Source organism: Gopherus evgoodei, chromosome 9 (genome assembly GCF_007399415.2).
Source record: "Gopherus evgoodei ecotype Sinaloan lineage chromosome 9, rGopEvg1_v1.p, whole genome shotgun sequence".
Classification (NCBI taxonomy): domain Eukaryota; kingdom Metazoa; phylum Chordata; order Testudines; family Testudinidae; genus Gopherus; species Gopherus evgoodei.
This window is the reverse complement of record NC_044330.1, coordinates 41,241,929-41,269,748: the sequence shown is the minus strand read 5'-3', so window position 1 is coordinate 41,269,748 and position 27,820 is coordinate 41,241,929. Positions and strand designations below refer to the sequence as shown.

The following is a 27,820-nucleotide window of genomic DNA, read 5'->3' as shown; positions in this document are numbered from 1 at the left end:
TTTCTGTGAGGCGAATCTTAATAGAGACAAATGAAAGGCCAGACTATTTCAAGTGAAAGAAGAAGTCAAGGATCTTCAGCGGAGAGGCCTGGAATGGGTCCAGACCATATCGGGCTGCTCACATCAATAATTTCTTCCATTCAGATGATTATGTTAGTCTGGTAGATGTTCTCTTGCTTTGTATCATGATTTCCTAGACCTGTAGGAAGCAATCTCTGTCCATGGAACTCAACCAACTAGCGAACTTGAGGGGCTCATCTCACTGCCATGTACAAAGGAACTGAGTGAGGGTTGCAGCTGCTCTGTCCTTTATGTTCTTACATGGCAGCAGGAGGCGGCACAGGTGCATGCGCAGCACTGCTATGCAAAGAACTCCAATATTGCACAAGAGGTCTGTGCACATGAAGTGGGATCCATGCTGACAGATATTGAAAGACTAGTCTGTCTGTAAGGGGACTCCATTGACTGTTTTCAGGTTGAGAGATGTTGGATTGTAAGGTTTCTATAATTTTTTGGTACTAGAGATGTTTAAACAGCTTTTTTTTTTAAAAATCCTGTTTCATTTTTTTACTTGCTGTTAGTGTAAATAATGCCATTCAGGTGACTGCTCATCTTCTGTGTCTTGTACGTGTGGGTGTTTTTGGCTTCTTAGATTGTAAGCATTGATCTCAGCACTATAAATAGGCTGTGCTTGTTTCCCTATAAAGTTTCCTGGAAGGGGACAAAAGCCTGTTTTTACAGTGTGATGACAGGTGGAAGTACTTCACATTCATTAATCTGATAAAGGGCTTCTCATTCTGAGAGACCTCACAAGCTACCTGCAAACTTAAGTCTCCTGCAGGTAGCCTGAGAACTTATCTGAAGATGGCACCTTGGACACGGGTTGAATAAAAGCAGGAGAGGCTATACCAAATTATTGTTAGGCAAAAGGCTGCACTGCATGGAAAATCATACACTAAAATCAATGTGCTTGTAAAATATTTTATTACTTTAAAATGCTAAAACTGGATATTTTACATAATCAGATCTGCTTTCTGATATGTGCTGTTGTAATACCTCCATGATTATTAACTTGACACTTTCCCTCCCTAACATTTTGGAGGAATGGTAACTGAACATTCCTCTACTGAAAGTCCAAATCCAAGCTGTATAATAACTAGGTTAATGGACAGAGCGTAAGGGAAGATTTGCTATTGATTTGTTCCAGTTCTGCTCCCAGTGGGCTTTAGTTTATGTCACACTCACACACACAATTAACTTTTGCATTGACAAAAGACGATCAAGCATGGGTCAGGGTACAAAATGGTATTGAAAGATAACATCCAAAGTGTAACAGTTGTGGCAGACACAGTCATTAAAAGGAATGTGAACAATGAGGCTAAAGGACAAGGCACTGATTTTCTGTAGTGCTTACCTGAGATGTTCTTCACTGCTGCACAAGGTCTTCCAGTCACTCTGCATCATTCTAAAGTTAGAGAGTTTGCCTCAAACGATAACATAATTTACACAGTACCATAGGTATACACAGCATTTTAAAGGGGTCCTGAGATTCTTGCAATGTAAACTGATTGAAAACACAAGAATATTGCATTAGACATGGTGGGATGAGCTACAGCAAAGGAAGGGTATTCTGTCATTATCAAGGGAGGAGCAGTTGCTGCTTTTTGAGAAGCATGATTTACCATAGATCATACATCAGACTGGATAAGTTTTTTTTTGTTATATTCTTTCAAATTTGTATGATATTTTGGGGAACTGTGATTGCAAGATTTCACGGAAACTTTCTGCTTTGAAGAGTGAGACTGACTGGGGCACACAACTGGAAGACTTTTTCAAGAACAATGAGCAGCAGTGGAAGAAGGCATTAAGATAAGAGCAGGAGAGGATAGAACAAAGGAATAGTTAGGCAAAAGGCTTGAGCAAAGCAAAAAGTGAGTGGAGTAGGAAAAAATGAGGAAAGAGATATAACAAGTTTTGTAATTTGCAGCTAGGGTGACCAAATGTCCCAATTTTATAGGGACAGTCCTGATTTTTGGGTCTTTTTCTTATATAGGTTCCTATTACCACCCACCCCTTGTCCTGATTTTTCACATTTGCTGTCTTGGTCACCCTATTTGCAGCCTCCCCCTCTGCAAGACATATTGCAATATAGTATGCAACTGATCTCAGTGCTAGCAAGCCCACAGTGACTAGGACACGTCAGCAGCAGGGCATTGGCACTACTAAGACAGACGAGTCCCTCTCCTTTCTACCCCACCCACCCCACTGCCATAGAAACACCACACAGAAGCAGCAGTGTAAGTGCTACAGAAACTCAACTTCAACTTGGAACGTATTGTTTCTGTTAAGTATATCTAATAGTTAATGAAAGGAGAGACTGGTTTCATTTTGGACAGTAGACTTTATTAGAAATTTTCTCCTCATTCATCAGTAAGTTCACATTAAAATATGCTGAAGGCAGTTAAGTATCAACAGTCAACATCCTGCCATTACAACAACTTCCAGTTTAAAAACTAGATAACTGATCAGACAGATAACTTGAAACATAAGAAATGCAAATAGAAAGCAGCATCTTTACAAACAGGTTGAGCCTGAAAAATGTATACATCTGGGGGTGGCGGGGAGTAAATCAGTCCTTCCAAGATGAAAACAGTTAAATGAGGACTCCACAGACATTAAACAGATAAATAAACAACATATCACACATACATTAAAAAGAGAGCAGAAGTATTTAGAGTTGGTATAACAAAAAAATAATACATCTGTTCAAATAAAAAAAGTGACAGGCTTCTTAAAATGTGAATATCCTAAAATCTCAAGATAGTGAACAGCTCTTGTTGTTATAAACTATGCAAAACTTTGGAGGAATGAGATTTGGCCTTGAAAACATTGGACTGCATTGACTTTATTACCATAGCCAATTTAGTTGATCTTCCACTGTTCAGGAACAACTTTTCTCATGTATCTTTAAATCCAGCAATGGTGTTCTATATAATGACTTATTTCATATATTTTAGACAACATAGGTCCTCTAACAAATTAAGGGATAAGTATTCAAGACTCCAGATTAACTGTGATTACTCAGCACCTCTGAACATCAAATCTTAAAATTTAGACATTATTGTGAACTTAACACACTGTTATTTCTATCACTAGTAACCACATTATTCAAAGGATGCTATTCTGCATAAGGATAACTCTTGGGGGCCAGATTTTTAGCTGGTGTCTACCAGAAGTCAATGGAGCTACGCCAATAAGTGCCAGCTAAGGATCTGACTGGGAGAATTCAGTCCTGGGTACTGTCCTACAGGCAACAGATAATCTGTGAATCTAGATCAAATTGATGTTTTTTGCATACTTTAGTATTCCCCCGTTTGTTCTGCTTCAGTTGATTCAGAAAAAAAATACATACATTAAAACTTAAATAACTCTCAAGTGTCCACCACAAAGATTTCTATTTTGATGTAAACAATAATTTCTGCCATTTGCATTGATTTAGTCCAACGTGAGGCCAGAAAAAGGATTCTAAGACTTCTTATTGATACTGTAAATAATTTTTCAGAGACTGGGGCAAAGGTAGAGATTCTATGTCATGCAGGCGATCTCTGCCAAGAGCAAATCGAATTGATCTTCGGCACAAGTCCATTAAAGGCAGGGGTTCCGCTGAAAAATGGAAGAAAAATAATATAAGATTAATGTTTTGAAATCAACGTTTTATTCATTATTGAAGAAACATTTTCAGGAGCAAAAAAAGATGATGCTTGGCAAAGGGTAACAATTATGGTAAAATTTTCACAAAATTGAAAAATATATACAAGTGATACTGATTTATGAAGCAGCAACATTTTATCACATTACATATATAGTAAAACAAGCATAATGTTTTCAGCTCAGTATTTGACTCTATAAAATATGAGCTAGTAATCCAGCACTATCCCAATAGTTAGAGAAATAGTGTTGTTACACAAGTGTTCAGGATTTCCAATAATAATGCAAGATCTTATAATCTGTTAATAACACAACTTTCTGCACAACTAAACTAATAGCTCCTGACCTTTAAACACCAACTCCTTTTCTGTTTTAGCGGTGGTAAGGGGTCTCTTAAGGCTAAATGCACTTCTCAGCAAACCTAGCGGAAAATATGGCCCACAAAGTCCAATGATGAATCCAATCTCTTTGTCTAGTGTGTCCAGTGGTGAAACTTTTTGAAACAAACATTCTCAGGAAACACTGTTCAAAAGAATTTAAAGTTTTTTCATCCCTACCATCACCTCAACCACACTGGATAGGTTATGACTGGTAGCTACTACAGAAAATAGCGCCTACCCACTCCCCAATTCAGAAATGCAGCTAAAACTTTTGCAAATTTGTGATCTCAAGTTTCTTTTACATACAACTAGGAACATAACTCCTAGGGGATGGAGCTCTTTAATTCATTAATGAGGTTTAGTGACTATGAAATTGGGGTGGGGAGCATAGATATCTCACAGATTACAGGACTTGAGGAGTAACACAGTAGACATTCCAGACACTACATCCTGATCTGCAGTTTGCTGTTGATCTTCCAGGCATCTTCTATTTCATTTAAAAAAGATGACAGTAACTGAAGCTCAATGATACTACAAGTTCTTGAATGACCACATGGTGCTAAGACTTTACTATTTTTTAAGCCAAAATTTGCAAATAAATGTAAGTAATTAACCAGTCATGGAGTTAATTCAAAACTTTAAAATCTATAAATACATATATAAATAAATAAATAGATAAATAAATAAAATAAATAAAATATTTCTCCAGATTCACATGCTAAATACAGGGGCAGGTGACCAAAGCCCACAGGTAAGTCAAAAACATGGAGACCAGGGAGGGGGTCGGAATCTGGGTGGACTATGGTCTGTTATAGCAGAAATAAAGGGAGAGACAAGACAGAACTGGGGGAGGTGAAAATCTAATCAGTATCTTAGATGTCTGTATACTGTAATGCGAGAAGTATAGGGAATAAGCAGGAAGAACTCGAAATGCTAGTAAATAAACACAACTATGACATAGTTGGTATCACGGAGACTTGGTGGGATAATATGCATGACCGGAATATTAGTACAGAAGGATAAAGCATGCTCAAGAAGGACAGGCAGGGGGAAAAAAGGGAGGTGGTGTTGCCTTATATATTAAAAATGAATACACTTGGATTGAGGTTGAGATAGAAATAAGAGACAGACTTGTTGAAAGTCTCTGGATAAGGATAAAAGGGGTAAAAAAACAAGGGTGATGTCATGGTAGGGGTCTACTACAGACCACCAAACCAGGAAGAAGAGGAGGAGGAGACTTTTTTTAAACAACTAACAAAATCATCTAAAGCACAGAACTTGGTGGTGATGGGGGACTTCAACTACCCAGACACCTGATGGGAAAACAACACAACAGGGCACAGATTATTCAACAAGTTCTTGGAATGTATTGGAGACAATTTTTTATTTCAGAAGGTGGAGAAAAATACTAGGGGGGAGGCTGTTCTAGATTTGTTTTTGACAAACAAGAAAGAACTGGATGATAATTTGAAAGTGGAAGGCAATTTGGGTAAAAGTGATCATGAAATGGTAGAGTTCATGATTCTAAGGAATAGTAGGAGGGAGAACAGCACAATAGAGACAATGGATTTCAAGAAGGCAGACTTTAGCAAACTTAGGGAGTCAGTAGGTAAAATCCAATGGGAAGCAAGTTTAAGGGGAAAAACAATTGAAGACAGTTGGCAGTTTTTCAAAGAGACATTATTAAGGGCACAAAAGCAAACTATCCCACTGCATAGGAAAGATAGGAAGTATGGCAAGAGACCACCCTGGCTTAACCAGGAGATCTTCAATGATCTAAAACTCAAAAGAGAATCCTACAAAAAGTGGAAGCTCGGTCAAATTACTAAGGATGAATATAAACAAACAAAACATGTAGGGACAAAATTAGAAAAGCCAAGGCATGAAACAAGATCAAACTAGCTAGGGACATAAAAGGAAACAGGAAAACATTCTACAAATACATTAGAAGCAAGAGGACAACCAAGGACAGGGTAGGCCCGTTATTCAATGAAGGGGGAAAGATAATAACAGAAAATATGGAAATGGCAGATTCCTAATGACTTCTTTGTTTCAGTTTTCACCAAGAAGGTTGGTGGTGATTGGACGTCTAACATAGTCAATGCCAGTGAAAATGAAGTAGGGTCAGAGTCTAAAATAGGGAAAGAACATGTCAAAAACTACTTAAACAAGTTAGATGTCTTCAAATCATCAGGGCCTGATGAAATGTATCCTAGAATACTCAAGTAGCTGACTGAGGGGATATCTGAGCCATTACCAATTATCTTTGAAAAATCATGGAAGATGGGAGAGATTCCAGAAGACTGGAAAAGGACATCTATAAAAAGGAAAATAAGGACAACCCAGGGAATTGCAGACCAGTCAGTTTAAATTCTGTGCTCAGAAAAATAATAGAGCAAATAATTAAGCAATCAATTTGAAAAAACCTAGACGATAATAAGGTGATAAACAACAGTCAGAATGGATTTGTCAAGAACAAATTGTGTCAAACCAACCTGATAGCTTTCTTTGACAGGGTAACAAGCCTTGTGGATAGGGGGGAAAGCGGCAGATGTGGTATATCTTGACTTCAGTAAGGCTTCTGATACTCACATGATCTTCTCATAAACAAACTAGGGAAATACAACCTAGATGGAGCTACTATAAGATGGGTGCATAACTTGTTGGAAAATCGTTCCCAGGGAGCAGTTATCAGTGGCTCACAGTCATGCTGGAAGGGCATAATGAGTGGGGATCCCACAGAGATCGGTTCTGTTCAATATCTTCTTCAACGATTTAGATAATGGCATATAGAGTACACTTATAAAGTTTCCAGATGTTACCAAGCTAGGAGGGGTTGCAACTGCTTTGGGGGATTGGATTAAAATTCAAAATGATCTGGACAAACTGGAGAAATGGTCTGAAGTAAATAGGATGAAATTCAATAAGGATAAATGCAAAGTACCCCACTTAGGAAGGAACAATCAGTTGCACACATACAAAATGAGAAATGACAGCCTAGGAAGGAGTACTGCAGAAAGGGATCTGGGGGTCATAGTGGATCACAAGCTAAATATGAGTCAAGAGTGTAACACTGTTGCAAAAAAAGCAAACAACATTTTGGGAGGTATTGTAAGCAAGACATGAAAAGTAATTCTTCTGCTCTACTCCATGCTGATTAGGTCTCAACTGGAGTATTGTGTCCAGTTCTGGGTGCCACGTTTCTGGAAAAAAGAACAAATTGGAGAAAGCCCAGAGAAGAGCAAAAAAATGATTAATGGTCTAGAAAACATCACCTTTGAGGGAAGAATGAAAAAATTGGGTTTGTTTAGTCTGGAGAAGAGAAGACAGAGGGGACATGATAACAGTACATAAAAGGTTGTTACAAGAAGAAAAATTGTTCTTAACTGTGGAGGATAGGACAAGAATCAATGGGCTTAAATTGCAGCAAGGGTGGTTTAGGTTGGACATTAGGGAAAACTTCCTAACTGTCAGAGTGGTTAAGCAGTGGAATAAATTGCCTAGGGAGGTTGTGGAATCTTCATCATAGGGGATTTTTAAGAGCAGGTTGGAGTCCAGGGGACTGAACTAGATGACCTCTTGAGGTCCCTTCCCTTTCTCTATCTCCTCTCTCACTAAATCCTGCATGGGCTCTAAAAGTTCAGTTACTAAATAATAATACAAAAATGCCCTCAAGTGTTTGCAGCAATTGCCAAACTTCAAGTATTAAACATGTTCGTATAACTTGAAATCTGAAATATTTTGTCTCCTCCCTTCAGCCCTACATCAGTTCTGAAACTTACAGATATATTAGGGCAGATTAGGTCTAAAATGTTTTAAAGAAGTTTACTCTAAACTCAAAAAAAATTATTTAAAGAAAAAATAAAAACACAATTTTCCAGCTGTGCAATGGCCCTAAACTATCAAAAATTATTTTTTTTTAAAAAACCTCTTAAAGGCTTTTAAAGCAGTTTTAAATGTAGTAAATGTAAAAATGCTCAGAACTATGAATGATGGTAAAAATCACAGATTACAAATCGGCAACATCATGTGGCTCAAAAGATGAGATTACTGCATATTATAAGGTAAGAACTCTGCCTTTCACTAAATTTCTGCCTCATTTGTTGTCCAAACTGCACACTGAATGATGAGGGCGTCCTTTGTCAAAATAATACTATATAATCATGCAATTAAGGACTGTGGGCTAGATTGTTGGGTCTGGCTGAGCAACTTGCGGTGCAACCTTGAGTGTTAGTGTATTATATACAAAAGGTAGCGTAGCGCCCCCTATCCACCTGGTTACTTTCTTTAATTCCAATTTGCTTACAGGTTTTGATGGACAGGTCTGGGTTCTTCTGGATCCCGCCACCCATTCAGCGGGGTGTTCCTTCTTTATTTTTCCCTATGAATTTATTTGGCAGTGCCTCCACCCCCACTTGCTCCTTCCGGGCAGGGTCACCAGGGCAGCTTGGGAGGAAAATTCTAACCACAGGGTAACCCCCATTTACTTGCCAGACAGTTGGAGACTCCAAAGAAATAACACAAACATATACAATATATTCAACACAGTAATTATATTAAACAGGAGACAAATATAACAGGATAAAATACTATTCTTAGGGTCACTAGTGCCCACACTGATAATACTTGTGGCTTCCCCAGTCATGTGACCAGATGTAGTAAATGTAAGATCAGTGTCCCGTTGGTAAATGTACTTTGTTGGGGCCCTTGATGACCTATGACTACAATATCTTCTCCGCACTGGTGCACTCACAAACTCCATGAATGATCCTCAGGTTCAGAGATGACTCTGGACTCCTCGGTCACTACAGAGGGGATGATCTCTGCTGGGAGGAATCCTCTTCAGGCAGACTTCTGTTTCCAGGATTTCCCCTCACCACAAAGGGGTGCAGGGCTCAAGATGCAGATTACACAACTACACTAAGATCCAAACTGTAGTCTCCTACTCCAGAATCCAGACACACTCACAGTAGGCAGCAGCCCTTGACTAGCAGGCAGAGCAGAGCTGACCATGTGATGACTGGTCTCACTAGGGAGCTGGAGGGCTAACTCAGCCTGGCTGGGGAAGTTTCCCAGAAAAACTCTGCAAACTTGGAGTCATCAGTGGAAGGGGGGAAAGCCCAGCTGAGGGATCTTGCTTTCAGGTCCCTAGAGGCCAGTTCTCAGGGGGAACCCTGCATGCAGGCCTGGGACTCACCAGCTCCCCATACAGCCAGTCCTGCCCTTGCCCTGGCTGGCTCCAGACTATCTCAAAAAAAATGGCTTCTCCCCTTTCCTGAGCTCCCTGGGAAGGACATCTCAGTCCCTATTGGTTGCTGGGCAGACTCTGAGTCTGGCTTGGCTCCCCCCCCCACCCCCACCAGGGACAGTGTGCCTCTCCCTGAGCTGCCAGCAGACAGAGCCCCAGGACTCTAGGTAATCTCCTTGGGGTTACAGTAGCATATAGCTTATCTTTGCATGCCCATGATCCAGAGCCAAGTTTCCAGCTGTATGTCAGGGCAGATGTCGGGGAGTTCTATCATACGACAGTTGCCAATATCCCAAAGAAGCCAAAAGGGCAGCCATGATCTTGCAGGGCATAAGAAAGTGCCATTCTGGCATTCTTTCTACACCCATGCCTCCTATATTGGCATCATGGAAGGAAATGGTGTAGGAACCTGATTCCCGAACCACTGAAGTGCTAGAGCTGTTCAAAACAACTATCAATAACTGTTTATAATGACAAAAGGATTTCGTCCACACCATTCTTTTAATATTCAAGACATGACTACAGTTTTTCATGAAATTTACTTAAAAAAAATCACCAGGGCGCAAGGAGTAAACATAGAAACTTCAGTCAGAAAGGTAATAGTTAAGCAACATAGTCTCTTTAGAAAGAGACTGCTTGACAACCCTTAACTGTGTGTTGCTACGTGCTCCACCTATAAAATACACAGACTTTCCACACCCAAAATATTTGAAACACTAACATTCAAGATTTTAAAAATAAAATTTCAGTTTGCACTATATGGACCTTTGAGGTGGTACAAATAATACTAAACAGTGACTCTTCAAATTCTGCAAGAGACAGCAGGAAAGTGGTATTCTGAATATTTGAGAACTCAACTATGAAAATCAGTTTTACTTTTAGAACATTCAGCATTTGACCCTGAAAAGAGAATAATGTTACTCCAAGCAGGGGCGGCTCCAGGCCCCAGCACGCCAAGCGCGTGCTTGGGGCGGCAAGCCGCGGGGGCTGCTCTGCCGGCGCCGTGAGGGCGGCAGGCAGGCTGCCTTTGGCGGCTTGCCTGCGGAGGGTCCCCTGGTCCCGCAGCTTTTGCAGACCTCCCGCAGGCGTGCCTGCAGAGGGTCCACTGGTCCCACGGCTTTGGAGGACCTCCCGAAGGCAGCCTGCCTGCCATGCTTGGGGTGGCAAAATGCCTAGAGCCGCCCCTGACTCCAAGAGTAGGAACTAATTATGATTCCCCCACAACACTGTGAACTTAATTAGAGTGCTGTGGTAGCAAGAATAAAATACATTTTGTAGGCCTACCACTTAATCACTAATTTTCCATTTTTGTTTATAACTTGTTTGTATTTTCTGCATTTGAAGTGGCCAACTGTATTAGTGAGCTTGGAAGAATACAAGCCCTCAAAGCAGAATCTCTGTGGACATCGGTTGTACTGAAGGCTTATGAATTCTAGTTATATCCCATCAATTAAAAAAAATAAATTGCAAAGCTGAAATATAAAATTGTAAAGAAAACATGATTCACAAGAATAGCGCTTTCAGTTTCTTAGGCTAGTTAGGAATTTAATACAAAGTGAGATATTTGCAATGTGGCAAATTTTTCACAGGAAACCTAAGGTTTCCTTCCAAGTGCCAGCAGCTTATTCCAGAAATGTATGACGGCGAGCCTGCTTCCAAATGTGTTTTTGGGCATCTTCTTCTCATATTAAGGTTTATTATGAAAGCTCTCCATTTCAGCATCATTTCAGCAGCTGCCAGATGGGAAAAAACTGTATTTTTCAGTAAGACAAAGCACTTATCCCTTTTCTTTCTGTCTTCTCAGTTCCATGTCACAGCTCAAATTAGACAGCCCCAATTTTGCAACAGCATTCAAAAAGGAGACTTTAATTTAATGATGCCACAAAGTAAAATAAATAAAAATAAGATATTCCTTTCACTATTCCTCCCAAACAGTAACTGTATCTAAAATACACTCATCCTAGGCAATAAAACCTACAAGTCAGTTTATAAGCCTTTCCTTCAATCCAGGGCCGCAGGGATCGATCCCCACGAGAATGCTCCAGCCCCGGCCCCGCCTCCGCCTTCCCCCGGCGCCTCAGCATGCCAAGTCCAGGAGTGGCCCTGGACAGAACTAAAGTGACGTGGCTCCAGCGGGGTCTGAGCTCCTCCCCACTCAGAGCTGCGTGTTAAGGGGGTGGGCCTGCAAGCTCTAGTCTCGCTGGAGCCATGCCACTGCAGTGCTGTCCAGGGGCCAGGGCAGCTCCTGGACACGGCGCGCTAAGGCTCCGAGAGAGGGGAGGGGTGGGGGTAACCCAGGAGCAGCCCTGGACAGAGCTAAAGCGGCATGGCTCCGGCAAGGCCTGAGCTCCTCCCCGCTTGGAGCCGCGTGGTAAGGGGGTGGGGCTGTGAGCTCTGGGTCTAGTGGCAGGAGCTCAGGCCCCGCTGGAGTCAGGCCGCTGCAGCTTTGTCCAGAACTGCTCCTGGATGCGGTGCGCTGAGGCTCCGGGAGAGGTGGTAGATGGGGGCAAGCAGCATGGCAGGGGGGAAGAGGGGGTGGATAAGGGGCAGGGAGTCCCAGGGACAGTCAGGGGACGGGGGGGCCGAGGTTCTGGGGGGGCAGTCAGGGGACAGGGAATGGGGGGTTGGATCATGGGCATTCCCAGGGGTCTGTCTCGACTTGATTGTGTGGTGGAGAGATAGGGGTCAGGGCAGTCAGGGAACAAGGGGGGTTGGTGGGGGTGGGGTCCTGAGGTGGTGATTGGGGAGGGGGTCTTGGGGGGGTGGTGAGGGGTCAAGGAGCAGGATGGGTTGGGGATTCTGAGGGGGGCAGTAAGTGGATGGGGGTTGGATAGGGGACAGGGTCAGGCTGTTTGGGGAGGTACAGCCTTCCCTACCCCAAAGCTCATTCAGCAGTTTGAGGCTTGCAGACAGCTATTTAACACAAAGAGTCAAGCTGTTATCTTTTCCATGGGGGAGGGATCACATGAGAAGAGCAATATCCCACACCACCTACCTCCTTCCCAACCCTACCAAGGGAGACTCCCCGCACTCCCCTGCATTCCCCAAGGTTCCAGAGGGGTTAATTCAGTGGTTCTCAAACTTTTGTACTGGTGACCCCTTTCATATAGCAAACCTCTGTGTGTGGCCCCCCCTTATAAATTAAAAACACTTTTTTATATATTTAATACTACTATAAATGCTGGAGGCAAAGCGGGGTTTGCAGTGGAGGCTGACAGCTCGCGACCCTCAGTAATAACCTCGTGACCCCTGAGGGGTCCCGACCCCCAGTTTGTGAACCCATGTTAATTTAATTTTAGCACCTTGTGTCCATTCACATGCATGTGCTATTTTGAGCATTTCAGTTTTCACAACATAGGCTTATCCCAGATTCTGGAACAAGCTCAAATGCTCAGGTCGTGGAGTATGTACATAAGCTATACTAAAGACAAACCCACAGTAACCGTCTCAAGTTTGTGAGGAACCCTGTGGAGCCAGTCTCTAGGAAACAGATACATTCATGGAGGTTAAGTCCATTAATGGCTATTAGCCAGGATGGGTAAAGAATGGCGTCCCTAGCCTCTGTTTGTCAGAGGGTGGAGATGGATGGCAGGAGAGAGATCACTTGATCATTACCTGTTAGGTTCACTCCCTCTGGGGCACTTGGCATTGGCCACTGTCGGTAGACAGGATACTGGGCTAGATGGACCTTTGGTCTGATCCAGTATGTCCATTCTTATGTTCTTATGTTCTAAGCTAAATGAACCCAAAGTTATGGAGATAGATCTGAGTCAAGGAAGCCAGCAGAGTATCAGAAACCTGGAAAAATCTCTGATTGGATGAGCTCAGGCATTAGGTCACAACCTGAGGTGGTTCAAAAGTTTTGGATTTTTTTTAAGCAGAATTTTTTCATTGTTTCTTTAAACAAATACAGCAAGCAGCAAATATTTGGCCACACACTTCTGAAACCCCAAACCATGTTCAGACTAATTTCAGCTTTTCAATTAAAAAAATCACAACAAATTTTGAAGGCAAGCAGACATTGTCCATGATTTTTTTCTGCTTTTTAAAAACCCCTAGTTTTTAATCCAAAAAAAGTTTTGACAGAAAATATTTGTCCAACCCTTTTAATGAGATTTAGTGCCTTTTAGCACTAGCTGATGCTGAGAACCAGTGATACCTTGTAAAGGTGCCTTGAAATGAAGTTTTCTCAAAACTCGTTTGTGCCAAGATGTGGAAGGTTTTTAAATGTTTATTTTTCCCAGGGCTGCCCAGGGGAGCAGGGGGGCAAGTGGGGCAATTTGCCTCAGACCCCGCAGGGGCCCCCACGAGAATATAGTACTCTATAGTATTGCAACTTTTTTTATGGAAGGGGCCCCTGAAATTGCTTTGCCCCAGGCCCCCTGAATCCTCTGGGCGGCCCTGCTTCAATCATCTCATTACAGATTGCTGTAAGTGACATAAGTGACACACCAAAATAGGGGACAGTAATCGTTATGTCACTCATTTAGTGCTCTAGACTTGTACACACAAGTGGGGAAGATATCATCCTTGTTTAAACTGTAATTTAACGTGATGTGACAACAGGTACAAGGCTATCACACATACAGATGCTTATTTAACACCTCTTCTCACACCACATGTATATACACAGTGGAGATTGACAAGCTTATTTATTCTTGGCAACTTGTAGTCAATTAACTCTTTGGCAAAGTAATAGGAATTCCTTATGCCAACAAACATGCTTTAAGAATGAAGACTGCACTCCTGAGCCATAGAACACCAAAAAATACTACTATTCACAGAAGTTCTGGGTGACACTGGAAAAAGTGAACTACATTTAGTATGTGCAATTAACGTGCCAAATAAAACAATTTATCTGATGAAGAATTTTGCTAGATGTAATAATGTGAAATGTTTCTTGAACACCACAATGTGTCTACTCTTGTAAAACTTTGCGTTAGTGAGAAGTAACCATTCATCTATGAAGGGCCTTTTTATTTTAAGCTGCAATTTTCAGCCTGGCCTCAGAAGTCAACACAAAATTAAAGCTGGCTGAAAAATTGGATTTTTCATATAAAAATTAGAAAATTTTCAACAGGTCTACTCAGAAGAGAGAAAGGAAATAGCTTAATGCAATACTAATGAAAGTTTGATGCACAAAGTCTGGAAAACTAGGAAAATATCTGGTGCCTTTGTTCAGATCTTAGCTTTTCTACATAGATTTCTGAACTGTTGCTTTCAAAACCTGATGCATGTAATTAATACCTCCTCTTGCCCCAGCCCTGCTAAATACCTGTCAGCATCCCTCAAGTTTCTGTCCTCGTCCTCTTCTCCCTCCTCAAATGTTACCTCAAATGGCATCATGATTAACCTCCACCTTTATATGGATGATGTCAAAATATACCCTTTATGCCAAATGTTTTGACCTCAGTCCATTCACACTTTTTATTGGTAAAGCTGTCAGGCTATCCTAAAGAAAAAAAAGGTGGGGGGGTGGAAGGGTACACACCCAATTTTTAATTATATTTGCAAGTCACCTTTAAAAATAAATGTAAGGCCAGAAGGTACTATTAGATCATCAGTCTGACCTAACTGTATATCACAGGCGATTAAATAGTACCTAGTTACTCCTGTATTGAGCCCAATAACTTGGGTATGAGTAACGCAAATCTTCCGGAAAAGAATCCCATCTTGATTTGAGGACATCAGAAGATGGAGAATCCATCATTTCCCTTATTAGTTTGTTCCAATGGTTAATTACCCTCACTGTTACAACTTTGTGCCTTATTTCTAATTTGAATTTGTCAGGCTTAAGCTTCCAACCACTGGTTCTTATGTCTTTCTCCACTATATTAAAGAGCCCATTAATATCAGTATTTTTGCCTCGTGCACTGTAATCAGGTCACCTCAGTCTTCTTTTTGATAAGCCAAACAGACTAAATTTTTTAAGTCTCTCACTGGCAGGTATTTTCTCCAGCCTGCAAATCCTTTTTGTGACTTTTTTCTGTACCCTGTCCATTTTTTCAACATCCTTTTTCAAGTGTGGACAACAGAAGTTGCCACTATATCCCAGTATCAGTCTTACCAACATTATACGCAGAAGTAAAAATCACTTCCCTACTCCTGCTCACTATTCTTAACCTTCTTGCCACAGCATCATACTGGGAGCTCATGTTCAGTTGCTTGCACACTATGACTCCTAAAATCCTTTTCCGAGAAACTGTTTTCCAGGAAACATTCCCCCATCCTGTAGGTATGTTCTGCATTTTTTATTCCTGTACATACAACTTTGCATTTGGTTTTGTGCAAACACTTTGTCCACACACATTTCAACTACCACTCATCTATAAAATTAAATATATGTAGACAAGAAAGAAGCATCCCTCTTAACCCTTCCTTTTCATGATTAGCTACTGTTTTACTTCCACACAGCCATATAGCACCAAATTATTCTGCCAGTTACACTGGTACAACCCCACTGAAACAATTAGAGCTGCGCTGCACTGATGTAATTGGGGGGGAAACGTGGCCCACTGCATTCTTTAAGTTGCCTGTTAAGGCAGTGCAGCTTCTCCATTATATTCTAACGAAAGGAAATTGCAAATACATTTTTAAAGAATGCAGATTATGATCAGTCATAAAAACAAAATATGACTCTACCAACTAACAGGACTCAGATATTAGCAGTGTGTGCCAGAATAAGGGCAGTCAAATATTTTTTCTGCAGAAGTAAGCAAGCTATGTAGTAACCAAGTCTACCTTCTTTCCAACATAGAATATTACAACACTACATTTTTATACAATTTGGGTGTTTTAGAAGAATTTTATCTGTGTCAATGTTCATCCAGTTTAAACGAAACACCAGTGTCAATGTTTCTTCTACACATACTTTTGCATATCTGACCTTGGTTCTTTAAAGTGTTTTGCTCCTAGTATTCTATTCTAGTATCTCCTTCCTAATACATGTTGTCTTCAAAAGTCCCCAAGTATAACCCATTCAACTCTTGTAACATGAACTTAACTCTGTTACTGCTTAGGATACACACGCATACTCCTGCATCCCCACCCCATCCCACGCTCCCCCCACCTGTCTCTTCACATACAAGCAGCTGGGAGCTATTGTGTTTTCTTCTTGAAAAGACTAATGGGTGACAGATGCCAAGACCTTGTTATTAGCTAAAACTGAAAATAGTCACTTTAATGTCTCCAGCATTTATTTTCCAGGGAAGATAAAGTTTAATATGGTACTATGCCATTACCTTATCTTTTGGCAGAGGAAAAATTTAAAAACTAATAATTTAATCCTGATTTAAGTTTTAAATGGTGTAGTATTTAAAGGCATTACTAAGCTGAAGAAAACAGCAGTGAATCAACAGTCTCCACAATAAAGACATTCTTACCCACGTGCATTACTTTAAAGAGAGGAAGACAGTTGAAAAGCAGATGAGAGAAATACAAACCCTAAAGCTAGCTGCATATCATTAGCACTTTTTAGAAAGTATGTGTCATTTTGAGACTGAGTAAGAGCCTGATCCTTCAATCTCCTTCTTGACATTTTCCTTGCTCACACTAGTAATTTCATGAGGAAGGAGTTTTAGGAATGGACCCTAAGATTTTAGATCCCAATTCAGGAAAGCATCCCTATTCAGGAAAGCACTTAAGCATGTGTTTAAACTGAAATCATTGGACAATACACATGATTAAAGATGTGAAGTCACTGGATTTAAGCACAGGCTTATGTCCTTTCATACATTAGGGTCTCAGTTGCCCACAGTCAGATGCCCATTATGAGGAAGCTATCCACACTGTCAGGTTGAGGCAAAATACGTTGTATCAGAAAAGGCAATTGTGATGTGTCCACAATACAGTAATGTAACTCAATAGATCATCTACAGTTTGGGGGAAGGCTGTACATTTAACAATATAATTACACTATGCCTTGCTGTAGCAATTTCCTTCCAAGGACTAAAGTTACTTTACAAATATTAATTCAGTCCTAACACCCCTGTATTTTAGGGAAGCAGTATCATAGAAGCTTAGGGTTGGAAGAGACCTCAGAAGGTCATCTAGTCCAACCCCCTGCTCAAAGCAGGACCAATCCCCAACTAAAACATCCCAGCCAGGGCTTTGTCAAACCGGGCCTTAAAAACCTCTAAGGATGGAGATTCTAAAACCTCCCTAGGTAACCCATTCCAGTGTTTCCTAATATCCAACCTAGACTTCCCACACTGCAACTTGCACAGGGTCACACAAGAAAGTCTGAGGTAGACCCATAAACCAAGGCTCCTGAAACATGCCCTGTGGCCCACCAGTGATGCAAATAGCACTTGCTGGGCATCCAAAGGGAACTGGATGGTCAAATGGTGAGCCTCCCCTTGTTTCCAGATAAGAGAAACAAAACAGTGTACACTAGCCTTAAGTATTATCTAGACCATCCTTGACAGGTGTTTGTCTAACCTGTTCTTAAAAACTTCCAGTGACAGAGATTCCACAGCTTCCCTAAGTAATTCGTTCTAATGCTTAGGAAAAACTTCCTAGCCGTAAAGTTGTTAACATCTAACTTAAGCCTCCCCTGCTGCAATTTAAATAGTGAAGGAGAACAATTTATCACCCTTCCTAATGCAGGGCAACAGAAGAAAGACATTAAAAATTATATATTTTTCAATTGAATTATTATAAACAAACCCTAAATGCATTTGCTATTCCAAGGGACCCATTGGACTTTTGGGGTAACTGTTATTGTATTAAATACTAAGCTGGTACAGTATCTTAGCCCCTCATGACTATCTGCCACTGAGAGCCACCTAAATTAAGCAGATAAGGATGAATTATTTTAGAAGGTCAATTCTCAAAAGGCTAAGTGGGTTCTCAGTGCAAGTTACAAGCAGCAGCAAAATATATCATGTACATATATGATCCCCAGCAGGATGATGGGGAAAGAGGAGAGACTTGGAAAGCTTTTGTTTTCTGATTAAAAGATTTTAGTTTAGTTGTGTTTCTCTCATTATTAACTTTTGAATATTATCACAAGGCTATATTTGGTGCCCTTAATGTGCTATTGGACATGATACAAAGTTGAGTAGAGACATTTTGTTGCAGGAAACCTCAGTGCTTGATAGTTTCAAACATGAGCCAAAAAATCTTATCGCGTTATAGGTGAAAACACGTTATATCGAACTTGATTTGATCTGCCAGAGCATGCAGCGCCCCTCCCCCCCCAGCACTGCTTTACCACGTTATATCTAAATTCGTGTTATATCGGGTAACATTATATCAGGGTAGAGGTGTATATAACAGTAAGAAGGCAGAACACTGCTAAACTTTTTAAATATATGAAATAGCATATGAAGATTTATAGGGCTTTCCAAACAATCTTACAGGCAATGTGCACTTATATTATCAAGCTGATGAAATAGTTTAGGAAAGAGCTTTTGGTCTCCGTTCCAGAGACAGGGAAGAAGAGACAATATGCTAATAGAACTGGGGACCAAGCCTACAGCTTTAATAAAAGATAGACATAATTACACAGAGAAAGCGAACCAGTGGATCATATTTAGGTAAAGCCTATATAGCAGGGGTTGGCAACCTTTCAGAAGTGGTGTGCTAAGTCTTCATTTAATCACTTGTCATGGTATAATTCCCCACTCTGAACCTTAGCGTCCAAAAGATGGGGTACCAGCATGAATTCCTCTAAGCTCAATCCCAGCTCAGTACTTGTAGCGCTGCCACCAACCAGGAATTCCAGTGCCTGGTACACTCCGGTCCCCCCAAAACCTTGCCTGGGGACCCCCAAGACCCAGACCCTCTGGATCTTAACACAAGGAAAGTAAACCCTTTCCCTCACCGTTGCCTCTCCCAGGCTTCCCCTGGAAGATCACTGTGATTCAAACTCCTTGAATCTTGAAACAGAGAGGAAAATTCACCTCCCCTGCTCCTTCTCGCTCCCTCTCCCAGACTCTCCCTGAGAGAGAAAGTAATCCTAACACAGAGAGAAAATTAACCTTTCTCTCCCCGTTCCCTCCTTTCTCCCCACCAATTCCCTGGTGGATCCAGACCCAGTCCCTGGGGTCTCACCAGAATAAAAAAAAAAAATCAGGTTCTTAAACAAGAAAAGCTTTTAATTAAAGAAAGAAAAACCAGTAAAAAATATCTTTGTAAATTTAAAATGGAATAGGTACAGGGTCTTTCAGCTATAGACACTGGGAATACCCTCCCAGCCTAAGTATACAAGTACAAATTAAATCCTTTCAGCAAAATACAAATTTGAACTCCTCCCAGCCAAATACACTTTTGCAAATAAAGAAAACAAACATAAGCCTAACTAGCCTTATCAACTAGTACTTACTATTTTGAATCTATAAGAACCTGTATCAGGGAGATTGGAGAGAAACCTGGTTGCACGTCTGGTCCCTCTGAGCCCCCAGAGTGAACAACAACCAAATACTAACAGCACACACACAAACTTCCCTCTCTCAAGATTTGAAAGTATCCTGTCCCTGATTGTTCTCTGGTCAGGTGACAGCCAGGCTCAGTGATCTTGTTAACCCTTTCCAGGCAAAAGAGATATGAAGTACTTCTGTTCTATTAACTCTTACTTATCTGTTTATGACAACTCTGATTTAAGGTTTCGCGTGCCGGTCATCTGAATGTTTTTAGAAGGTCTCTTTCTATAAGTCTATAATATATAACTAAACTATTGTTGTATGTAAAGTAAATAAGGTTTTTTAAATGTTTAAGGAGTTTAGTTTAAAATTAAATTAAAATTCAGAGCCCCCCAGACCAGTGGGCAGGACCCAGGCAGTGGGAATACCACTGAAAATTAGCTCATGTGCCGCCTTCGGCACATGTGCCATAGGTTGCCTACCTCTGCCATACAGTCTCTGAACTTGAGGCAGCTGGGTTTGAAGAACATACATAAACTACTAGACCAATACACTGGGGAAGAGTTTCATACTGCAATATTTGTTCAGAGAAACAGAAATAGAATTTGCACATTTTATGATGCAAGGCACAAATTATTAATCTAAAAATTCACTATAATCCAATTTTACAGGAATGGTACAAAAGTAGGAACCTGCATTTCAGATGTTCTACTTTATTTATTATGAAAGGAATGCTTGGTTGCTTATTTGTCAGAGTTCTTGAAGAAAAAATAACAGAAGAGTGAAATGTACTTTTCCGGTATAGCCGTACTGATCTACAGCAGCAGAGAAGCCCTGGTGGCTTACAGCATGAAAGATTATTAAAATTTGTATTAAACTTCATTTTCCTTTGATCTATTAAAGTTCAAGACAACTTTCAGTTCTGACAAACAAATTCTCCTGTATCTCAGGGGTGCAATTTTGTCAAGCATTTCTATCCTCATAAAATAAAGTCAGGTTATTTCATGTTTCCTCAAAGTTCAACACACATAATGCTAAATACAGAAGTTGTAGTACCTTATCATTCAAGTTCTCCCTTGTGGCAGGACTTTTAAGACTATGGCTACGTCTTCACTACCCGCCATATCGGCGGGTAGCAATCGATTGCTCAGGGATCGATATATTGCGTCTCATCTAGACGTGATATATTGATCCCGAACGCGCTTATATTGATTCCGGAACTCCACCAACCCTAACGGAGTTGCGGAGTTGACATGGGGAGCCGTGGACATCGATCCCGCGCCGTGAGGATGGTGAGTAATTCAATCTTAGATACTTCGACTTCAGCTACGTTATTTACGTAGCTGAAGTTGCGTATCTGAGATCAATTTTCCCCCGTAGTGTAGACCAGCCCTTAGTGGAGTTGACTGAAGGATTTGGACTTTTCTGAGCAGTCACTCAGAACTTTTAGTTGATTTTAGAAGGATCTTATGAGATTTAAACATGGTTGTGATTTGCTGTAACAGAGGTCGGCACCTACGGCATGCATGCCAAAGGTTTTTTTTGATGGTCCCACTCAGCACCCGCTGCTGGCCTGGGTGAAGGAACCCCAGGCTGGCAGCAGGCTGAGACCCCAGCTGGCAGGAGCCAGTGGCTGGAACCCCAGAGCGGTGGTGAGATGAGCTGCTTAGTCGCTGCTCTGGGGTTCCGGCTGCTGGCCCCTTGCCAGCCGGGGTCCTCGCCACAGCCCCATTCACCTTGCTTCTGGTTGGAGTTCCAGTGCAGGCCCCCTGACAGACAGGGTCCAGGTCTCCGGCCCTGCTCAGCCCTACCAGCCGCCAGCTCCACTCACCTCAGCTGCTGATCTGGGGTTCCAGCTGCTGACCTCCTTCCAGCTGGTTAACAACTGATCACTCAGAAGCCTGTGTGCAGCTTAAAGTATCCAAATACATGTCAGACATTGGAAAACTCAGCAAGGGCAAGGATCACACTAAACTGTAAGATCTGAATTTAAATTTAATTTTAAATAAAGCTCCTGAAACATTTTGAAAACCTTGTTTACTTTACATATAACAGTAGTTTGGTTATATAATATATAGATTTATAGAGGGTTCTTCTAAAAATGTTAAATGTACTACTGGCACGCAAAACCTTAAATTAGAGTATAAATGAAGACTCGGCACACCACTTCTGAAAGGTTGCTGACCCCTGTGCTATAACATAGACAGACAAGTGGTATGATATGTAGACAACTGGTAGGTAGATGGGACGAAAGGAGGATAGGTTGTTTATTTGGTTTTTAAAAGAAATTTTCAGAACAGTTTTTAGAAATCACTCTTTCAGTATCTCCATTCCTTGAAGGGAGCCAGCAAGGACTGCCTTCTTAATTATACAGCATTATGCTTCTCAACAGGAGGCCGACCCTCATGAGACAGAGGAACAATGAGAAAATTCAGATCAAAATTAAAAGTGTTTCAAAGTTGGTTTAAAGGTCATTCTATTTTTTTTAAACCAATCATTAAGTTAAACAATTAAAAACAATTAAAAAACCATTTACCTTAGCCATTTTCCAGGTAAACGCTGCTCGTTTTGTTACATCACTCTTCCACCATGCCCCATTCCATGTGTCTACTTTGTCATTCTGACACCTAAACTGTGACTATCTCTGGGGCAGGGACTGTCATCTTTATCTTTTCAGGGCATAGCATAATAAGGACCTGATTTTTCACTCAAGTTCTTAAGTGCTACCATACTAGAAATAAATAATAAATATCTACCCAAGCACCCAGGCTTCTATTGCTTATAACCCAAATGTTTTCAGCCCTAATCTGCCCCATAAAACTGTCATCATGATAGTTTTCTGAATGAGTTTTAATTAGTCTTTATTATATTTCCGTTTTAGTCATTTACTTGGCTTTGGAATTAGATTGAGTGATTAAAGTATCTTTTATAGTACACTGCAGTTTTCTTTTTAGTGCCAAACTGGTAGAAAAATGGAACTCTCAGACCATCCTGATTAAATTTAGATATACAGTGCTGAACTGTTTAGAATGGTAAACATTGTGACCATGTTTCTTGTATCATTCTGTTGTACATTTTCTTAATTATTTAAATTTAAATTCCTAAAGTCTCCAAATATCCTCAAACCAAGTGAAAAACTGGGAGCAGCCTAAGATTTAAAATTAAAACATGCTTGTAAATAAACTCTCTCCCCGGGGGAGATTTGCAAACAACAAGCTTGATTCATCACTTCATTATTCCAGTTTTGATTTCAACTGAATTTCATTGGCATGGGACTGGAGTAATGCATTAATAAATCAGCCACAATAACTAAAGGGATCGAAATTATTATAAATACTATTTGTATTTGCATGTCTTCACAGTGTTTATTGCTCTCAAATACCATCATCTTTATTAGCAAGTAATTTAGTATTTGCCACAGAGTTACTTTAATACTAAATTAAGGATTTCTTGTTGAATAGGAAAACACAACCTATGCTTAATGGGAAATGTTCATAAAGCATTCTATTTAGCAATACATCTGCTTGCATATTATAGGCAGCCACTGGTACACAGCCTTTAGTCAAGGTTGCCCAAATCATCCAATTATAATTTCCTGTTTTCAGTTGCTTATAACTATGCCAAATTAACAGTTTAGATGAGATTTCACATGCTGGATATATGCCTTGGGCTCATTTTGGGGGGAAATTTTCAGCAAAAACAGTTCAGCCATTTCCTAGAGAGAGATTAGGAAAAAGAAAATCTTACAAACATCTTTTTTTAGAAGCTCTAGTGCCTCAGTGCTTAGGATCAGGGACGTGCTGTCACAGATGTCTGTCAGTGATGTGCCTTTTGCTATTTAGGATGAAAAAGAGCAAAGAGCAAGCTGCAAGTTGAAACTCAGGACTGTCCAATGGGACTTTCCATTCAATTGCTGCTTCTGGCTGCTGTGAGTTGAGGTGAGTACTGGAACTTAAGCAAGGAGCCTGTTTCTCCTGTATTCTTAGTGTTGTCCCTGCTGAAACCCAGGAAGCATGGAGAATGATGCAGCCTGACTTAAATGCAGAAGAGAGAAGAGCTAGACTGGGTGTAGGAGACTGACCTGGCTGGGCAGGGCTGTGATTCTGCTCAGTACAGAAGGGGAAATTGTCAACGGCCAATTACAGCTCCTTGATTCTCCAGAGTGGACTTGTATCTGGAGGCAAGTAACCTGGTTACAGTGATTCCCACAGGCCGTAAGCCAGCTGAGTATAGCTGGGGCACGGCGCTATGCTCCATCTCTTCCCCATATTGCCTGTTCTGGGGCTGAATGGGCTTGCAGTGCAGATGCTAGGTATGGTAGCTTGCACCAGCTAAGAGACCTTCACTCCACTATGGGAATTCTCAGTGGGCCAGATCTGGCTGCTTTATGTCAGACTGCACAAAAGGGCCATAATGCAAACAGGAATCTGGCCTCTGATGAGCTTGGCCAGCTACAGCTATTCTAGTGATTTCCGTAAGCACTGTGTGCCTCTGATCACAGGTGTTAGCAATGGTAGAGGACTGATATCTTTTAGCCTGAGACTTTTTTCTAAGGGTGGAATAATGTCTTCTTACTGGTCATCCATTCCTATATTTCTGAACATCTTCTCCACATAAAAGAGGTTTGATGCAGGATGAGCAGAAAAAAAAAAGTATAGCTGAGCTGTTACAGTGCACTTTCACTCTAAAATACTACCACGGGGTCTGAATTTATTGTGTCTTACCGATTCATTATCAAATGTGCTCAGTCTACAAAAGACTTTTATTCCAGCTGCCAGCTGGCTAATGAAGTTGCACAGGTGTAAATGAAAGCATCCTTTGGCCTGCAGAAACTTTATTACTGGCAATGATGTACAAGCAGGAAAGAATCCAGCTTTATTTCAGATCCCAAAGTGAGTTTGCAGGACTGGCAATTAGAAAAGCATTACTAAGCGTGAGATGTTACATTACTTGTAAATTGATCAAATTTTACCATTCCATTAGTATGTCTAGGTACTTACATGCAGGGCTGGCTCCAGGCCCCAGCGCGCCAAGCGTGTGCTTGGGGTGGCATGCTGCGGGGGGCGGCAGGAGGCTCCGGTGGACCTCCCGCAGGCGTGCCTGAAGAGGGTCCGCTGGTCCTGTGGCTCCGGTGGAGCATTCACAGGCACGCCTGCGGGAGGTCCACCGGAGCCGCGGGACTGGCAAGCAGCAGAGCGCTCTCCGCAGCGTGCCGCTGTGCTTGGGGCGGTGAAATGGCTAGAGCTGGCCCTGCTTACATGTCCCTTTACTGCTGTAGTATCTGATCTGGAATCAGTGAGAAATACACACACACACACGGAACAATCATATTTGTATGGTCAGTTTTCAGAGTATAACAAAATAAGGCCTGTTTTCATCCAAATATCCTTAGTATTAAGGATAAAGGAAAGAAAATCAGAGAATATGCACTATTTAATAGAACAGTTTCTAAAAAACATGTTTTTCATATTTTGCTAAGAGGCATCAGCAAGTAACTAAGTAATTAAACTATGATAAGAAATCCTGCTATCTTTAAAAATATTGTAAAAGACTAAAATAATGCATTTATTCTACCATCAACTGCAAGTGCAAGACGACTAAGAGAAAATGTATCAAGCGGAAAAAGCAATAACACTAATGTCAACAAGTTTCTATGCCTACCAATAGAGTATACTATAGTTAGCTTTGGTGTTAGTGTGACACTTATTTATTATTTGTATTGGTAGTGCCTAGGAGCTCAAGTGATGGATCAGGACTGCACTGTGCTAGGTGCTGTACAAACACAGAACAAAAATGACTCCTGCTCCAAAGATTTTAAAATCTAAGAACACTGGTTTGTGTTGATCAATTAGTAACACTAAGTAAGTAGCCATTCCAAGATTTCACAGCTATCTATCTCTGCCCATAACCCCGATCTATCCAACTGAAGTGTGTCTATATCACTTTCAGGAGATGAAAAAGAAACTTGAAATGTAAAACTATTTATTTAACACAGTACAAGCACAATACAAAACTGGCACAATATTCACTATCATGAATAAAGATTATATTTAAAATAATATTTTCTTCTGAAACCAAATACATCTAACAGGGCCATACCTCTATTGTAATATGGAACATCAAAGGCGGGGGGAAATTTCAAAGGTTTTTTTTGTGTGCGCACGCCAGTCCCACTGTGCAGAGATCTATAAGTCAAAACACCCTAAATATCCTATTTTATGTTTGAACAACATGGATTAAATAGATAAAAGATCATTTAATTCCTGCAGCTTTTAGTTTCCTGTCTGCTTAGACTATGGAAAACGCTTTAATTAATAGCAGAGGACCATTCTTATTTTTAGCATTCCATTGCTCTGCACCTTATTCAAATATAAATTACTTACTTCGGTATTATGAAATATGCAACACATGCATTAAAGGCAATGGTAAAAGGTTTTTCAGCTCCAGGGAAAAAATACATTGATATCCAGGCATTAGTATGCACACAGATGAAGATTTTCAAAACCAGGTGCTTAAATTGAAGTTTTTAGGGTTGTAGTTATTCTTTGAAATAAGTGACTTGAATCTTTACAGTGCTGAGCAGCCTGCAGCTCAGCGGATATTTATTTATTTATTTATTGCCTCCGTATATGTTTAGTAGCCTAAATTTTTACTCCTACTTTTTAAAATTTGGGGCAACACTACACTCTAATCATACCCTGCATTTTGTTGTCAACTGCAATTTTTTCAAGGAGCATAAAGGAGTTAGGTGACCAACTCCCACTGAATTTCAATAGGATTTGGGCACCAAACTCCCTAATACTTCTTGGGCATCAAACTTTGTATATCATAATTTTTCTTCAATATAATACAAAGTGAGAAATAAAAAGGAACAAAAGAAACTTACTTACATAGTTTTATCTCTCAGTGTCTCTTTGTCCACCTTTTCCAATGTTTTCTATAATGTTAATTACTACTTCTCTCTCATCATCATCATCATCATCTTTCTTCCCTGTGTTATGTTTTCTCTCTCTCAAGCAGAGTGATCAAAGTGCCAGTTGGTATACACAGCTCTGAGAATGTAAAGTTCCATCAATTTCTATTTGCTGGTCCATAAACATCAGGGATTGTCCCGTATTTCACCGGCTCATGTTAAAATGTGGGCGATAATGATATGATAGAAAAAACATGACACTATTGCTATATGATTAAAACAACAGCCTGGAGGTATATTAAAGAAGGGAAATTCTGTCAAATAAATGCATAATATAATAACTGCAGCATCAAAAGTGTGTTCAGAATTAGGTACATGTCACAAGGATCATTATTCATGTTAAATTCCTTTTAATTATAGACTCTGTTTAGCCCTTCTTACTCCAACAGACCCATCTCTGAAGCCAATGAGAATCTTGCTAAATGTGGCCCAAAGCATTCATAGGTGAGGGTAAGCCTAGTTTGCCGTCATAGCTTTTCTGATGATTGGTTTGACGATTGTAGGACATGAATATATTTTGCTAAATCTCTAAAGTTCTAAGACAAATACTGAACTCTCAGGCTTAGAATACACTTGTGCCATTTTAAATTTCCAAGTATTTTAAAGGCAATTAAGCTTTAAAGGTCTGATTCAATTAAAAACAAAAACAAACAAACCTGTTCAATTTCCATACTACAATAAGACACATAAGATGACCTTAAAATCATTCTTTCCAGGGTTGGGTGACCAGCCATTCTAGTCCCATGGAAGGGCTTTATTTAACCCTAATTGATTTGTATAAACCACTCAAATTATCCACATTGGTTATGGCCTTTACCCCACAGATTAGAAGGAATGTTCCAGATCTTTTTGTATCACTTAAAACAGTAAGTGTTCTTGCAATAGAATATAGAGTCAAAATCTTAAGCTAGGATAAACACTTAGTTTTCAATTTAATGTCAAAAGTGAAATTCCATACTTCCTAAGACAGTCCCCCAACCCCACAATTCATCATTATAGGTGAGCAGGCCTGGTGAACTTTAACCTCTTCTACTGGCCCACTCACACATTGTGTTTCTTACGAATACCTGATACAGATAGGTCGCTCTCTTCTCTCCACTTTCCAAACCCCCCAGACAAGGTTCTTCAAAGAGAAGTTAAGTGAGAA

General features: G+C 40.5%; 1 protein-coding gene across 2 annotated transcripts in view; it reads right to left on the bottom strand.

Moving 5' to 3' along the window:
• Positions 1–2,381: 2,381 nt before the first annotated feature.
• The window catches only part of SPSB4 (splA/ryanodine receptor domain and SOCS box containing 4), a 234,099-nt gene continuing 208,660 nt past the window's right edge, over positions 2,382–27,820 (bottom strand). For both annotated transcript variants that reach the window (XM_030576193.1, XM_030576192.1), the window contains exon 3: positions 2,382–3,663. In XM_030576193.1, coding sequence (XP_030432053.1) covers positions 3,536–3,663 — 128 coding nt within the window. In that variant the 3' untranslated portion in view covers positions 2,382–3,535. The remainder of the gene's footprint in view (positions 3,664–27,820) is intronic.